The sequence below is a fragment of the Miniopterus schreibersii genome (assembly GCF_964146895.1).
Source record: "Miniopterus schreibersii genome assembly, chromosome: X".
Classification (NCBI taxonomy): Eukaryota; Metazoa; Chordata; class Mammalia; order Chiroptera; family Miniopteridae; genus Miniopterus; species Miniopterus schreibersii.
In genome coordinates this window covers 49,673,574-49,689,899 of record NC_138104.1, presented here as the reverse complement: position 1 = coordinate 49,689,899, position 16,326 = coordinate 49,673,574, and the positions used below count along the sequence as shown (strand labels likewise).

Here is a 16,326-nt window from a genome sequence, read left to right as displayed (position 1 = left end):
ATTCTGCTGATTTGGGATGAAATGTTCTGTGCATGTGTAATTTTAGGTCTCTGTTTCCCTGTTGAATATTGTCTTGATGATCTGTCCAATGATGACAATGGGGTGTTAAAGTGCCGCATTATGATGGTGTTGCTTTCTCTCTCCCCCTTAAAGCCCATCAAGAATTTTAAAAATATATTTAGGTGATCTTATATTTGGTGCATATATATCTATAAGGCTTATTTCCTCCTGTTGACTCTATCCTTTTAGTATTATGTAGTTACCTTCTTTGTCTCTTGTTATGGTCTTTATTTTGAAGTTGCTTTTGTCAGAAATAAGTAGTCTTACTCCAGCTCTTTTTTTATTTTATTTTTATTTGCATGGAATATTTTTTCCCATCCTTTCACTTTCAGCCTGTGTGATTCTTTTTCTTTCAGGTGGGTCACTTGTGTACAGGATTTATATGGGTCATCTTCTCTCATCTATTCAGCTACCTTATGTCTTTTGATTTGATCATTTATTCCATTTACATGTATGCTAATTATTGATATATACTTATTTAATGCCATTTTTTCCCTTTATGCAAGTGTACCTTTCTCCCAATATTTCATCTTCTTATCAAAGCAGTCCTTTTAGCATTTCTTGCAATGCTGGTTTCGTGGTACTTAACTCCTTTAGCTTTCTTTTGTCTGGAAAACTCTTTATTTCACCTTCAATTTTAAATGATGACCTTGCTGGATAAAGCAGTCTTGGTTGCAGGTTCTTGTTTTTCATTACTTTAAGAACTTTATGCCACTCTTTTCTGGCCTGAATTGTTTCTGTTGAGAAATCTGCTGCCAGCCTTATGGTCACCCCTTTGTAGGTCACTGTTTGTCTCTCTCTTTCAATCCTTAATATTCTCTCTTTGTCCTTAACATTTGCCATTTTAATTATGATGTTCTTGGAGTGGACCTCTTTGGGCTCCTCTGTACTTCCTGAACTTCTGTGGCTTTCTCCTTCACCAGCTTAGGGAAAATTTCTGTCATTTCCTCCACCAGGTTCTCTATCTTTTGTTCGCTTTCCTCCCCCTCTGGTATCCTTATGATATAATGTTGTTTTGCTTCATGTTGTCTCAGTGTTCCCCTAAACTGTACTCATGCTGCTTTTTAAGTGTTTTTTTTCTTTTTGTTGCTCTGAGTGTTTTTTTCCACCTTATCTTTTAAGTCATTTATTCTATACTCAGCTTCATTGAGCTTGCTTTTAATTCCTTCCAGGATATTTTTTATTTCAGTTATAGTGTTCTTCATTTCTACCTGGTTCTTATTTTTTATATCTATACGTTATGTCATGCATTCACTAAGTTCCTGGACTGTCCCATTAAGTGTCTTGTGGTTCTCTTAATTTCCTTGAGCATCTTTATAACCATTATTCTGAACTCTAAACTCTATTTCTGATAACTTGCTCACCTCCATCTCATCAAGGTCTTCTGGTGATTTTTCCTTTCCTTTAATTTGGGGATCATTTCTTTGTTTCCTTATTTTAGCTGTCTCTTTCCGTTTGTTCCTATGTGTAAGTTAGAACTACTATGACACCCAGTCTTTATGGGATGGCTTTTGTAGTAAGTGTCCTGTGAGACTTGATGGTAAAAGCTTCTTGAACTCCTAAATTGAATGCTCTAGTAGTGTCCCGTGTGTATGTTATGTGTTCCCTCATGTTGTTATTTGGAGCTGATTATTGTTGGCTGGTTCATGGGTGGGATCAACTTTCACCGCACAGAATTGAGCTTAGCAGGATGGAAGCAGCTGGAGGTGGGAGTGCAATTCCAATCCTCCCTTTTAATGGGATGACACAGGATCTCATACCTTGAAAGGGGAGCTAGCTGTTTGCTTTTTAGTTCAGCAGTACCCTGTCAGAAACCCAGAGGGGAGGCTCCAAGGATGTCGCATCTATTGTCCTGGCTTTGAGATATGACCACTTTCTCCTGTGTGGCTTCCCCAGCAGGAATGTGTAAGCAGAGCTTCGAGGAAGTGAACAAGGCTGACCCCCTCCACTTGGGGTGTCATCTGCCTTTAGGAAGAGAGAGAGATCTGCTCACTTCCCTCTGTCTCTGCAGTACTCTTCCAGAGGCCTTGTTGGAGTGCTCCAAGTGAGTCAGGTCCAATGTCCAAGCTCTGCTTTGCACCCTCTTCCCTGAGTGGGTGTGAGATTAGCAGGGCATTTCCAGCAGAATCTGAGGATGTTAGCCTAATCCACACTTTTATTGAGGTGGTGAAGATCCTTAGCCCTCAAGAAGGGAGGGAGGTACTCTCCCTTAAGCTCCATGCCAGGGCTCTGGAAGGAAACCTCCTAGAGGGACACACCAGATTTCACAGTTCTTATTTGTGACCCCTTTACCCTGTGAGGCTCCACCTACAGGACAGTGTAGGTAGGGCTTGGAGTAATAAATCAAGGCTGCCCCATCTGCTTGGGGTAGCATCAGCTCTTTTGGGGGTGGGAGAGAGCTTATCACCCCTCTCTCTCCTTATAGCTCACTGTGAGAGATCCTGATGTAGACCTCCAAGGGGGTGGCTCCAGATACCCCAGTTCTGACTTGCAATTCCTCCTCCCTTTTAGTCTGCACTTGACTGGTTGTGTGGACAGGTTTATGGAATACAAATCCAGGAAGCCCCTTGACGGAAGTGGTACAGGGCCTCAGCACTCAAAAAGGGAGCTAGTAACTTGCCTTACAGCTCAAGAGCACCACACCAGAGCTCTTGAAAGGAGGCTCCTAGTGGGTCACACCAGATCTCACAGTTCTGATTTGTGACCCCCTTTCCCAGTGAGCTTGCCCCTGCAGGATGGTGCCAGTGGGATTTGGAGTGATAGCACAAGGCTGCCCTTTCTGCTTGGGGTTGCACCAGCTCTTGCTGAGGAAGTAGAGAGCTTGTCATCCTCCTCTCTCCCTGCAGTTCACTGCCAGAGGCCCTGATGTACTCCTCTGGGGAGGAAGGTTCCAAAGCCCCAGTTCTGGTTTGCACTTTGCTCCAGCTGTGGTTCTGGGCATGGCTTTAGGTGCAGGCAAGTTTTATAATGCAAATGCAGGCTTTGGGAATATAAATTCAGGGCGCCCCTTATTGGGGATAGTGCAGGATCTTAGTTGGTTAGTTAGCTCCTGCCTTTCTGTCTTGGTGTTGCCTGGCCAAAGATCCTGAAGGGAGGTTTGCAAGTGCACACCTCCCCTTTATTTGGCAGCTACCTATAGCCTGAGGCCCTACCCAGTGCACCTTCCTTCTGGGATTGTGCTTACCTAACCTGTGTGTGTGTGTGGGGGGGGAGATTGGTTCTTATTCCCCAGCCACTCAGCTCAATGTTCATCTGGGCTATCTATAGTTTCTTGAGAGGAAAAAGCACTGTTCAGTTCCCTTTTGGGTATAGCCTACAGTTCTTTATGCCAGACTCAAACTTGGCAAGGTGGTGTCACCAGTATTTGGAGGACAGGGTTAGTGCATTTTCTCCATCTGGTGTTATAAGAATAGAATTGCTGGACCCTGGTAGATGGCATCTGGGGATGGTGTGGGATGTTGACTTGGGACTGGGATCTGAGAAGCCTGACTTTCTGATCTCCAGTGCTATGCCACCCTGATCTCCTTCTGGCTTCCATGTGCCCTGAGTCTCCTTCCCTCCTGCAGAGCCCCAGGTTAGTGCCCAAGAGCAAGTCCCTATGCAGTGACCTTTAAGGATAATGCCCTGGATTCAGGCAGACTTTCTCCCCTTTCCAGTGTGCCAACTCTCCATTTATTTTTTGCTTGCGAATGTTATGTAAGCTCTTTTTTTCTGGCCCTGGTGTTCTGATGTGGGATTGAGATCTCTTTCCTCTGCAGGGACTTTTGCAGCTACAATATTTCTCAGGCTCAAGCCACTGCTCCTGGGTACAGAAACCAACTTTTAATGCCCCTCTGCCCCTCTTATCAGTCTCTGTGTAACTTCCGTTTTTCAATCCTTAAATATAATACTCCTGTTCAGGTGTCTTTCTCTTGTTAATTCAGATTAATTGCTCTAAGTTTTAGCTGTACCTCAGGTTTGGCCCCCTGAGAAGGTGTATATTGTTTTCACTTATTCTGCCACCATTTTCAATCTCCTCTTCCCATAAATCTTGAATATTCTTTATGGCATCTATAATGGTGAATCTTTTACAGAAGGTTTTCATCTTGCTTTTCCCAGACAGATCAGAGGAATCACTGTCTGGCAGCTATAACCTTATAAGATAAATTTATTAAATAATGATACTTGAAATTTAAAGTTACTCCTTGATCCATGGGCATCAAAATAGATAATGTGTCAGCAGGCATAAAAACAACATTAATCTTGTACATCCAGGTCAGAACTGTTGGGTGACTGGGTGCTTTGTCAATGAGCATTAATATTTGGGAAAAAAATATTTTCTCGTTAGAAGTAGGTCTCAAATGGGCTTAAAATACTCGATAAACCATGTTGCAAACATATATGCTGTCATTCAAGCTTTGTTGTCCCATTTACAGAGCACAGGGAAAGTATATTTAACATAAATTTTAAGTTCTAGAATTTTGGAATGGTAAATGAGCATTGGCTTCAACTCAAAGTTTTCAGCTGTATTAACCTGTAACAAGAGAGTCAACCTGTTCTTTGAAGCTTTGAAGCTTAATAAAATACACTTTTTGTCCAGCATTCAATTAATAATTATGATACACAGTAAAAAGGAAGGGGGAAAAAAACCATCATGTAACAATAAAGAAATTAACAGAAACAGATAGATAGATGACCCAAATTATGGGATTATCAGTCAAACACTATAAAATAAATTTTAATTGAGTGATGTCAGGGGGAATGGTGGTATAAAAACTTCCTATATTCCTCTCTCCTCCAAGAAGCAAAAAGATCTATGACAAAACTTGCCATAATTATCACTTTCAAAACTATAGAAATAAATCAAAGTTTTTCAGAAATTCGAGGAGTACTTAAAAAATAAAAGACTCATTTTTGACAATAACAGTAAATTTTATGGGATTTAACTGATCTAAATGGTATTAGAAATTCTGTAAATTCCCACTCCATGGGAATAGTCATGATTTTATCAGCCTGGTATTTTCCTAGAAGAGAGTCCAGTCAGAAATCTTTTTATTTATTTATTTATTTTTGCCTGACTAAGAGTTTGCTTGGTGCAAAGACATTTTTCTACTGGCAAATTTGATTTAAAAAAGGAAACCAAACATTATCACAAGAGTCTGATGTGGTGGATAGTAGTTGCACTAAACAATACATTAACAAAAAAGTGAAGTAATTAAAAATATCTGGAAGAGGAGAAGTCAATAGAGGGCTTTGAAGAGCTCCAATATTATGTTGTAAACCAAGAAGTCCACACAAATGTGCAGGGCTGTGCACATGCACAGAGATGTACACACACTCAAGAAAGAATTAAGAAGTCTTTAAGCAGCTAGAAACACACAATGTAGTAAAGATAGTCTCTTAAGTAAATGGTGCTGGGAAAACTGGAAAGCCACATGCAAAATAATGAAACTGGATTACAGTTTATCTCCATGTACAAAAATTAACTCAAAATGGATCAAAGACCTAAATGTGAGACTAGAAACAATAAGTTACATAGAAGAAAACATAAGTTCCAAACTTTTGGCTCTTGGTTGTAGAGAACATTTTATGAACTTGACCCCAAAGGCAATGGAAGTAAAGGCAAAAATAAATGAATGGGACCATATCAAACTAAAAAGCTTCTGCACAGCAAAAGAAACTGACAACAAAACAAAGAGACAGCCAACCAGATGGGAGATGATATTTGCAAACAGTAGCTCTGACAAAAGTTTAATTTCCAAAACATATAAAGAACTCATAAAACTCAACACCAAACAAACAAGCAATCCAATCAAAAAGTGGGCAGAAGACCTAAACAGAGAACTCTCCCATGAAGACATGTAATGGGAGAATAGCCAATAATAGATACATCAAAAGATATTCAACTTCCCTAGCAATTAAGGAAATGCAAATCAAAGCTACAGTCAGATACCACCTCACACCTATTACAGTGGCTATTATCAACAGGACAAACAATAACAAGTGTTGGAGAGTTGTAGAGAAAAGGGAACCCTCATTCACTGCTGGTGGAAATGTAGACTGGTACAACCACTATAGGAAACAGTCTGGTGATTCCTTAAAATGTTAAGAATAAAGCTACTATTTGACCCAGTAATCCCTCTCTTTGGTATATACCTAAAAAACTTGGAACATGTATTCACAAAGATATATGCACCCCTATGTTCATTGCAGCATTATTCATGGTGGCCAAGACATGGAAACAGCCAACGGGTCCTTCAATAGAGGACTGGATAAAGAAGATGTGGTACATGTACACAGTGGAATACTACTCAACCATAAGAAAAGATGAAATCCTGCCATTTGTAACAATATGGATGGACATTGACAATATTATGGTAAGTGAAATAAGTCAGAAAAAGTAAGAATCATATGATTTCACTCATATGGAAGGGTGGAAGGTGAAGGGGCCTTAATATATGTTGACAGGAGAAGATATGACTTTGGATGGTGGGCACACAGAGCAATATATAGATCTTGTAATATAGAAACCCACACTTGAAGCCTATATGTTCATATTAACCATTGTCACCTCAATAAATTTAATAAAGTGTATATAAAAAGAAGTCTTTAAATTTTTATTTCTAGTTCACCTCGATGCCTTGCACAAGCAGTAAATGAAGGTTAAAGCAGGTTTGTCAACTTCCTGGCTGAATATTGAATGCATACATCAACATACACACAAGACATCTCAGTAAATACTGGAAGATTTATTGGTTCAATAAGTCTTTAAAATCTCTATTCAATTATTAGATGGTCATTAAACTACATGAGAAGGAATATTGATGGTTAAAAAAACACAGAATAAAGACTTTTTATGATTAGTTTTCAATAGTCCAAAAAACAACCACCAGCAGCAACCAAAGCAACAGAAACAAAGAGCAGCAATAATAAATTCTGGTGAGTGGAAAAATAAAATCACCAGGGCTGCTACATTATATTACTTTAAATGTCTGTTTTTCAAGAACAAATTATGAGACATACAGAGAAAAACGTTCGATATATTCAAAGGAAAAAATTCAGTCACCAGAAGTGATCTCTGATGAAATCTAGGCATTGAAGTCACTAGACAAAGACTTTAAATAAGACATTTAAAATATGTTCAAAGAACTAAATAAAACAATCATTAAAGTACCATTGCATAAAAAAATTACTAATAATTATTAATCTAGTTGATAGGCATGTAATGTATAAAAATGTAATCTGTGGCAATAATAACATAAAATTAGGAGCTGTGCAGGAACAGAATTTTTGTGTAATACTAAAACCAAATTGGTATTAATTTGAACTAGAGTGTTATAAATTAAGATGTAAATTGTAATCCCTTGGGAATCCACTGAGAAAATAATAAGTACAGAGAAAATAAATTAGAATGAATTCAAAATGGTATTCTAGAAAATAACTATTATACAAAAAAAGATGGCATTAAAGGAGGAGGAATAGATAAAAAATACATCAGACATATAAAAATAGCAAAATTACACATGAAAATCCTACAGTATCAGTAATTACAGTAAATGTAAATGAATTAAAGACTTAAAAAAATAAAAAGTAGCAATTAGCAGAATTGATGAAAAATATGACCCAAATGTGTGCTGTCTACAGATGAAAAACTTTAGATTCAAAGATAACTTCTTAGACATGAAAGGTGAAGAAGAAAGAGAAACTAAGATTGACATTTTCTTCATTGAGAAATACAGAAGGAATACTTTTTTGGGATTTGGAATGTAGAGAGAGTAGAAGTGGGGTGAGGAAGAGTTCAGTTTTGTACAGGTTAAGGTTGAATTTCCTGTAGGTTGAGAGCTCCAGTAGGCAGTTAGGAATACAGGTTTGAAGCTCAAGGGAAAGATGTCAGCTTGAGATAAATATTTGATAATCATCAGCATATAGGTGTTGTGTGAAGCTATATGTGTGATCAAATAGATGAGATCACCCGGAGAGAATATGGTGAGTATGAAGACAGTGGGTTGATGGGTGGTTTAATCAGCACTAAGTTCTTGGTATGTATGGGACAAAGTTCTCTAGAGTGCAAACAACTAACTTACACACTGTGTTTTTTCTCCAACTCTGGGAATGAAAACAAACCAAACAAAACCCCTCATGTTTGCAATATAACTTTAAAATTTATAAGGTCTTTCACACTCATTTCATTTTATCGTTATAATATCCCTGTGGGAATAGGCTAGATAGGGAGTTTTCCCCCTGTTTTTTAGTGATTAATTTGTATCTCCAAACATAGTAACAAATTTTTTGAATGCAACCAGTTCAGAAGTTGAGGACAACCTACTGTAATTTTGCCTTATATTTATTATACATACTTTTTTGAGGGGGAAACTATCTCTTTTGGTTATAGGAGATAAGATGGAGATTGTTATACTGATTTTTACAGATGGAAAAACTGAGGTCTGGAGGTTAGATAACTTGCTGAGCATGACACAGTTCCTTAGTGGTAAGTCCAAGGATAGAATCAAGGCTTTATTAAGTCCCAAATTCACTGGTTTTTTCCCCCCCCCACCAAACTACTTCCAGGTAGGAGGAGGAAAAAAGACCCTGCTTTGAGAATGCTTTACTGGTGTTTATTCAAGTAAATTTTTAAAGCCCCTCTGATAAAGTTATGTAGTAAGAAAGACAAGTCTTAACATATCTTTTCATGTTAATATCAAAAAAGTAAAAGTTGTGTGGTGTGTTTTTTTTCATATAAAGAAAAGACTTGACATCATTATACCTGCAGTGGGGACAACTGGCTGCACCCAAACTGAATCTATGGTGCACTCCTCAAGAGAAGCCACAGTTGGAGACTCTAGCAGAGTGGTTTGGCTCTGGAGTATAAGCCACATTCTCCCCATTGAGTGCCTGATCATGTTGCCCTCAAGTAGGGGATGCAATAGCCCCATCCTCCCATCTTGACCTCCTTGCCCTTAGAGCTTAAGCCCTATGGAAGGGTCAGTGAGGAATGGCCAGCTTAGGCCCACTCCACAGTCTTTCTACATAAGACTTTGGGAGAAGTCCAGACAATGCTAGGGGGTGATAGAGTAGCCAACAGGTAGACACTGACCTCAGAGTTCCTTGGACCTTTTATTGATCTGCCCCCAGCTCAGAGCTGCAGGAAGCTGATTCTTCTATATCAGCTTCCATGCACACTCAGGCCCAATAGATATAGGCCTAACCAGTGAATAGTGTGGTATCTCTAGATGGGTAGCCCAAGGCTGGTTACAAACAATGTTTGACATTGACCTGCCCCAGAACCCTGGCCAAGTGGACCCAGAGCCAACACAACCAGTAGTGGGTTTCAAACCACACAAGAGCTCGACCCAACTAGTCATACAATTGGCACAGCCAAAGTGGGACTTCAGTAGGCACCACACTCTGCTGGGAAAAACTCCATCTTGGGGTGCAGCCCCTGAACAGTGACTCATACACAGTGAATGTCAGCCAGTCTAAAGGTTAACTCTACAACAAACAGGCCAACAACATTCAAGACTCAACTAAAACAGGAGAGGGCACATAACCCACACAAAAATGATTTCTGGAGCACCTAGCTAAAGTGATCTAGAAGATTGCACCACTGAGACCAACAAGACACCTACCTGCATAAGAAAGCCCTCATGACAAGCGTAGGAGTCATAGCATATGTACCTAATACACAGAGACAAACACACACAAAAAGCAGACAAAATGAAGAAACAAAGAAATATGTCCTAAATGAAAGAACAGGAGAAATCTCCAGAAAAAGAATTAAATAAAATGGAAACAACCAAGATAACAGATGTAAAGTTTAAAACAATGATTATAAGAATTCTCAAGGACCTTAGGGGAAGAACAAATCATCTCAGTAAGAACTTAAACAAAGAGATAATAAGCATTAACAAGGATATCAAAACCATAAAAAAGAACCAGTCCAAAACGAAGGATACAATATCTAAAATGAGTAATACTCTAGAAGGAATCAACAGCAGTTCATATGGAGCAAAGGATAAAATCAGTGATTTAGAGGACAAATAACAGTAAGAAACAACAAAAAGAAAAGGGAATAAAATAAATTAGGAAAACCTAAGGGACTTCTGGGACAACATCAAGCATAACAACCTCTGCATTATAGGGTTCCTGGGAGAAGAGAGTGAGCAAGGCATTGAGAACCTGTTTGAAGAAATAATGACAGAAAACTTCCCTAACCTAGTGAAGGAAAAAGTCACACAAGTTGAGGAAGCTCAGAGAGCCCCAATCAAGTGTAGCCCAAAGAGATCCACATGAAGACACATTAAAGTGGCAAAGGTTAAAGACAGAGAGAGAATCTTAAAAGCAGCAAGAAAGAGTTATTTATGAGGAAGGCTGTCAGCTGATTTCCTAACAGAAACACTCCACGCCAAAAGGGATTGGCATGAAATAATTCAAAGTGATGAAAAGCAAGGACCTATAACAAAGACTACTCTATCCTGCAAAGCTATCATTTAAAATTGAGGGCAAAATAGTTTCTTAGAGCCTCCCCCAGCAAAAAAGAAGCTAAGGGAATTCATTACCATCACACCAGTATTGCAAATAATGTTAAAGGGCCTGCTTTAAGAAGAATAAAAAAGAAGCAGAGAAAAACATAGGTATAAAGAATAAAATGGCAATAAATAAACACTTATCAATATTAATAAATAGATCTTTTGTCCAGACTTAAAGTTTTATATTCCAGAATTCCACCTACCCCTCTCTTTAATTTCAAAATTTCACCCACACTTCCCTAACCTTTCCACCCTCACAGTTTCAGAATTCAATGAAAAAAAAAATAGAGTTTTGGAAGAAAGCTATGTGATTTAAGACCTACAGAAATGTGAGAAATTGTTTCTGAATCTTCCCAGAAGTAACTGCAAGAGGATGCTTTGTTAAACCATATTACTTTTCATTTGGTGAACTTTCTGACTGTGTGACAAAATGAAGTGAACAAAACAATCGAGCAGTATAGGGAAATATATTTTTGTTTGAGCGTATAACCAGTGGCAATCCTACCTGGGAGTGGGCCCCAGTCAACTCCCTTAAATTGTTTCTACTTTTCATAGCTTCTTCCTTTGTTTTCTTTTCATTCTCCAATTAGGAACTTATAGATTCCCCCAACATAGTTAGATTTTAAAAAATACAATGTCAGTGTGATGACAAGGGACTAGGACAACTCTACTCAGGGTTTTTGTATATATCAGTATAAATCAGGGTCCTTTGTAAGCAGTATGTAAAAATCATGGACTGCTGTAGAGTCTTGGGGACAATGGGTAACAGGATTGGAAGGCTTGTGTTGGTCGAATGTCTCAATAGGTCTTTCTAGGTCTGTGGTGGGGGAGTTGCTATTGTTACAGGGATTTTTTTTTTTTTCAAGAAGAGCAGCTAGCTTCTTCTCCAAGGTGACCCTGGAATCATTCACATTATCAGTAACAGCCTTTCCCCAACCTAGGAGTTTCCATACTCCGTGTATACCCAGAGGGAAAGAAGAAGAGTATGTGTGGCATCAGGGTAAGGGTGATGTTAATTGTGACTTTCTAATTGAATTACTTTACATATCAACAGAGTAAAGTCATCCTTCTGCTCCAATTTCTGACAGATGAGTCCTGTCAGAGTCTTATATCCCAAAGCCACATGACAGAAGGTATTCTGACCATGATTAATCTGTAAAAAAAAAATAAAAAATAAATCCAGTTCTCCAACTCTTGTAGAGGATAGGAGGTCTGCAGCTTGGGAAGGACAAATGCAGTCTGAGAGAAAGGATCAAGTCACAGCCAATTAGTCACATAAGCCTATACTTTATTTAGGAATGGAGATCATGGCATTTAAGTTTAATAAGGACAGTGTTTAACCTCACCTTATCCTCTATGTCCACAGAAATCTTGCCCATTTATATGAGAAGAGCAGCTATGTAGAATAGTGAATGTAACATTGAACTGGGTGTCAAAAAAAAAACTGGTTTCTCATTATAGGTTTGTAATTGATTAATAAAATAGTAATAATAATAAGTATTCTTTATTTAACACTTTAGAACATACATTGTTTTTCCACCTATATATATTATTATCATTTTAGAATTACTGGGGTCCTCAGTTAAGTCACTTCTCCTCTTTGGATTTCTGTTTCCTTTTCAAAAGGAGATAAATAGATGAATTTGGTTACTCTAAGGAGACTTTTAAAGGTAGTGCTGTAAAATAATTAAGATTATATTATCTAAATGTGACTGTGTAGGGGGATATATAAGAGTAAAAAAAAATTGTAATGCATAGCCCATAACCTGCATAATTATATAATCTAGTTATTCTTGCTTACTAAGATAAATCTCTGAGAAAATGTTAAAGAATTTTGCATTTTAACAGAACTCCAGAATATTTACATGATCATAAAGCAATTAATCAGGAATGTTTATGCAGACTGAGAGAGCTGAGGCAGGGGTTGCTTGGATGTGGAGAGTGGATAATTTAAGGAAGGAGACCTACTCAAAATTTCTCAAATCAAAATATATAGCCACCTATTTTTTTGTTTGCTTCTTTCTATACAAAGACCAGCTTTGAATGACAGTATATATGTACAGGCAGGCATCACTCATCCATTCATTCATTCATTCTTATTCATTATATATGTATTGAACTTTCACTACAAACAGGTATTGTGCATACAACATGGATAGAGAGATGACTCAGAAATAGGCCTCATCTCAAGAAACTTAAAATTTAGTCCAATTCTTACTTATTTTTTGTTACTAGAGCAACAAAAAGCAAGATTTTGTTAACAGCTGAGAAATGGAATTATTGACTAGTTATCTGACAAGTTGTTATGGTAATGATAACTTTAACCCATCTGCCTACTTGTTTTGCTTAAGGTAGTCATCAAATAGATGGCTTTTAGCTCAGCTGTTCTGAATGTCAATTAAATGTCCAACATCCAAAGCTATAAAGTAGATATTAGTTCTTAATGCCAGCATTTTAAAAGATATATGTATATATATTCAGAATCTTAACTAAATAGTTGTTTCATCATATCTGAAAATAAGGAAAAAAGATTATTATTAATTCCTTTCATTTGTCTAGTTCTTTATAATACCCAAAGCCCTTTCACATTCATTATTCATGGGATTATTATGATAGCCATGTTGATTTAGGTGGGGCAGAAATTGCTATCACTATTTTATAGAAGAGGAAACTAAGGTTCAGAGAAGTTATGTGACTTGTTCAGGGTAAATAAATGATTTTGTCTGTCTCCTAGGGTAACCAACCACCTTAGTTTACCTGGGACTGAGGGTATTTCCAGAACTCAGGACTATCAGGTTTTATTTTGTTTGTTTGTTTTTTAATATACCTTTTTAAAAAATATATCTTTATAGATTTCAGAGAAAGGAAGGGAGAGGGAGAGAGAGAGATAGAAACATCAATGATGAGAGAGTCTTCATTGATCAGCTGCCTCCTGCACGCCGCCAACTGGGGATTAAGCCCACAACGTGGGAATCAAACCACCATCTCCTGGATCCTAGGTCAATGCTCAACAGCTGATCCATGCCCAACTGGGCAGGAGGATCAGTTTAAAAACCAGAATAGTTCAGGGCAAACTGGTATGATTGGTCATGCTAGTACTCTTCACCAAATAGACCTGAATTCAGATATGTGCTCTGATCTGCAACTTGCTTGTAATTTAATTCTAGGCAAGTTTTTCAACCTCTCTCAGAAAAACCTCTCGCTTTTATTCCATCAAGTAACAAAATTAGGATAATACCACCTTCCCTACAATGTTATAATTTAATGAGATAATGATTGCGAAGACAGGAAACATGGAACCTACCCTGTAGTAAGTACTCAATAAATATTGGTTCCCTTTCTCTTACCTCTGGACTGCTAGTATTATGCCATCTCAGCCAAGTCTGCTCACCTTGGGCGTTATTTCATAACCCCTAGAAATGTCATTGTGTTCTCTTCTGATTATTAGAGCACTTTGTGAGAAAATCTTTTGTTTACAAACATACTAATGAATATTCCAAGCTTGTACACTGCTGCTTATCAGAGCCCTAGGGACAAATAAGGGATCTGCAAACATGGAAAAGTGAGTTGAACCAAAGTGTGTGGGAACACAATAAGCAATTATGCCCTTTCCCCACTATTTCCCAGTAGGAAAAACCTTGAAGCTCTAGCATGCCCCATCCTTTATTGTTTCTCTGTCCTGGGTTCTGGAGGTCTAAGTTTCTTTTTTTTATCCCTCAAGTGCTGCCTCATTCCCTGTATAGTTCTCTCTCTTCAACACAACACAATCTAGGCTTCAAGAATTAAGTCAGGTTCTGCTTTTCCAAGGGAGTTTAATATACACTTCAGTGTTGCTTGTATCTACATCCACTCAATAAGCCAGTAAGCATGTAATCAGAATTCTAGTAAAACTTGCTAATAGTTTCCAGTTTTAGCATTGTCTTCCCAATTCAATTATTGCAACCAGGTGTAACTCTTACCCTATATGTTCTCCTCAGCTCCTGACATCAGACAGACTTGAGAGTAGAGATCTATCTGTAGATTGATTAACTAAGGCTTATTTGTGCAACTTCATAAATCTCTTCCATGGACCTAGTCACAAGGTATTATAGTCATGCCTTGTATATTTTACCTGCTGAGGAGCCCTGTATGGAATGGATTGGTGTTTTTTTACTTATGACTTTCCCCAGATTTAGTCTTCCTAGTTCTGAGGTTGCTTCAGGGCACAATCGATGCATATGCTATGTGCAGCTTGAATAGTTCTAAACGGTTTCTTGATCTTTTCAACCTTGCCTCTTTTTCTATAAATTTCCCATGCCTTTATCAGTGGCAGGAAGGTTTAGAATAATCACATAACAATCATATAAACTCATTCTTGGGTGTGGGAAACTTGGTAACAACCTTGTGTGGAGACATATATGAAGAACCATATAATGCAAATGAAAAATAATAACTGTTGTAAGAGAAATATGGAAAAGAGAGAGAGGGCAAAGGGGGAGAGAGAGAGAGAGAATACTTCCAGTTTGTGGAGGATGATTAGAAATAGAATTAGAAAGGGTTTTATGTAGATGATGACAATAGAGCTATGTCATTAACAATAGCAGAACTTGGGTCTGCAGAAACAGGACTGGGGAAGTAGGAGTAAAATTTGAGGCAGAAGAAACAGCCTAAGTAAAAGCATGTAGAATTAAAAGTTTAGAGAATGCGTGGAAATTAATGAATACTTCAGTTTGGAATGGGTAGTTTACAGGATGAAATGGAGCAGTGGAAGGAAGATTGAAAAGTGTTTTGGGACTACATTGTGAAGGCTTCTGATTTCCAGGTTAATGTCCATGGGCATAGAGGGTCACTGAATGCTTTGAGGAGGGCAGTTGTTAGAAAGAATACTTTCATCAGGTCAGATTAAAATAAGCATGATTAGATGGCCACATGATGCAATATGCAGATGATGTTTTGTTGAGTTGTGTACTAAAAACTTGTATAGTTTTGTGAACCAATGTCACCCCAATAACTTCAATAAAACATAAAATAAGCATGATTAGCCACTGAGTCTGATCTTTATAAAATGAAGAGGATTAGTGTGTGCACAAACTATAATTTTATTCTATCATTGGCTGCTGGTGTGGCCTAATGGAAATCCTGCCGTGGAAGAAACAATTGCAATGTATTCCAACATCTACCCAATCATATCATATTTATTTCCATAAAAGTGTTGGAATATAAATACGCACTTGTTGTGTCTTTTTGTCTAAGGTTCAGTGAAAGGCGATAACTCAGGTGGAAAAAATATGATATAGGAAATGAAGAGCAAAAATCAACTAGCAATCAGGGTATTTAGAAAAAAAAAAAAACCCACAAAACCCAGTAGACCTCTTTTCAGTGAGCTTTTGAAATGTCCTCCCAAGTATTTCTCTGGAAACTTTCTCACCATGGTGCAGATCTGAGAAGGGTAATTAACACACCTGCATTACACTTAGAAAATGTGCCAAGTGTTTCTTACTGCCTGAACTGTGTAGTTCTAATAACGTCTTCTTGGACTAGCTTGTGATTCTTTTTGACGTATGCAATGAATTACTAAACAGAGAAACATTATAAAGATTATCCTTTCGTATAAATTTCCAGCAGTTAGATTACCCATTTATTCTGGACATGCACAACCAGAGTTCCATTTGAACCATTATTATAAATTGCTTCTCTCTATTCTCTTGCTAGCTCCCTTTATTATTTCATTATGAAAATTATCATTGTTTCTATTTGCTCACTCCCCAAAATACTTAACTGC

The 16,326-nt window shown here is 37.8% G+C and overlaps 1 protein-coding gene across 1 annotated transcript in view; it reads left to right on the top strand.

The window, feature by feature from the left end:
• LPAR4 (lysophosphatidic acid receptor 4) overlaps positions 1-16,326 on the top strand; it is a 250,495-nt gene that overhangs the window by 192,755 nt on the left and 41,414 nt on the right. Inside the window, exon 7 of the mRNA XM_081125084.1 lies at positions 6,253-6,416. Coding sequence (XP_080981210.1) covers positions 6,253-6,416 — 164 coding nt within the window. The remainder of the gene's footprint in view (positions 1-6,252; positions 6,417-16,326) is intronic.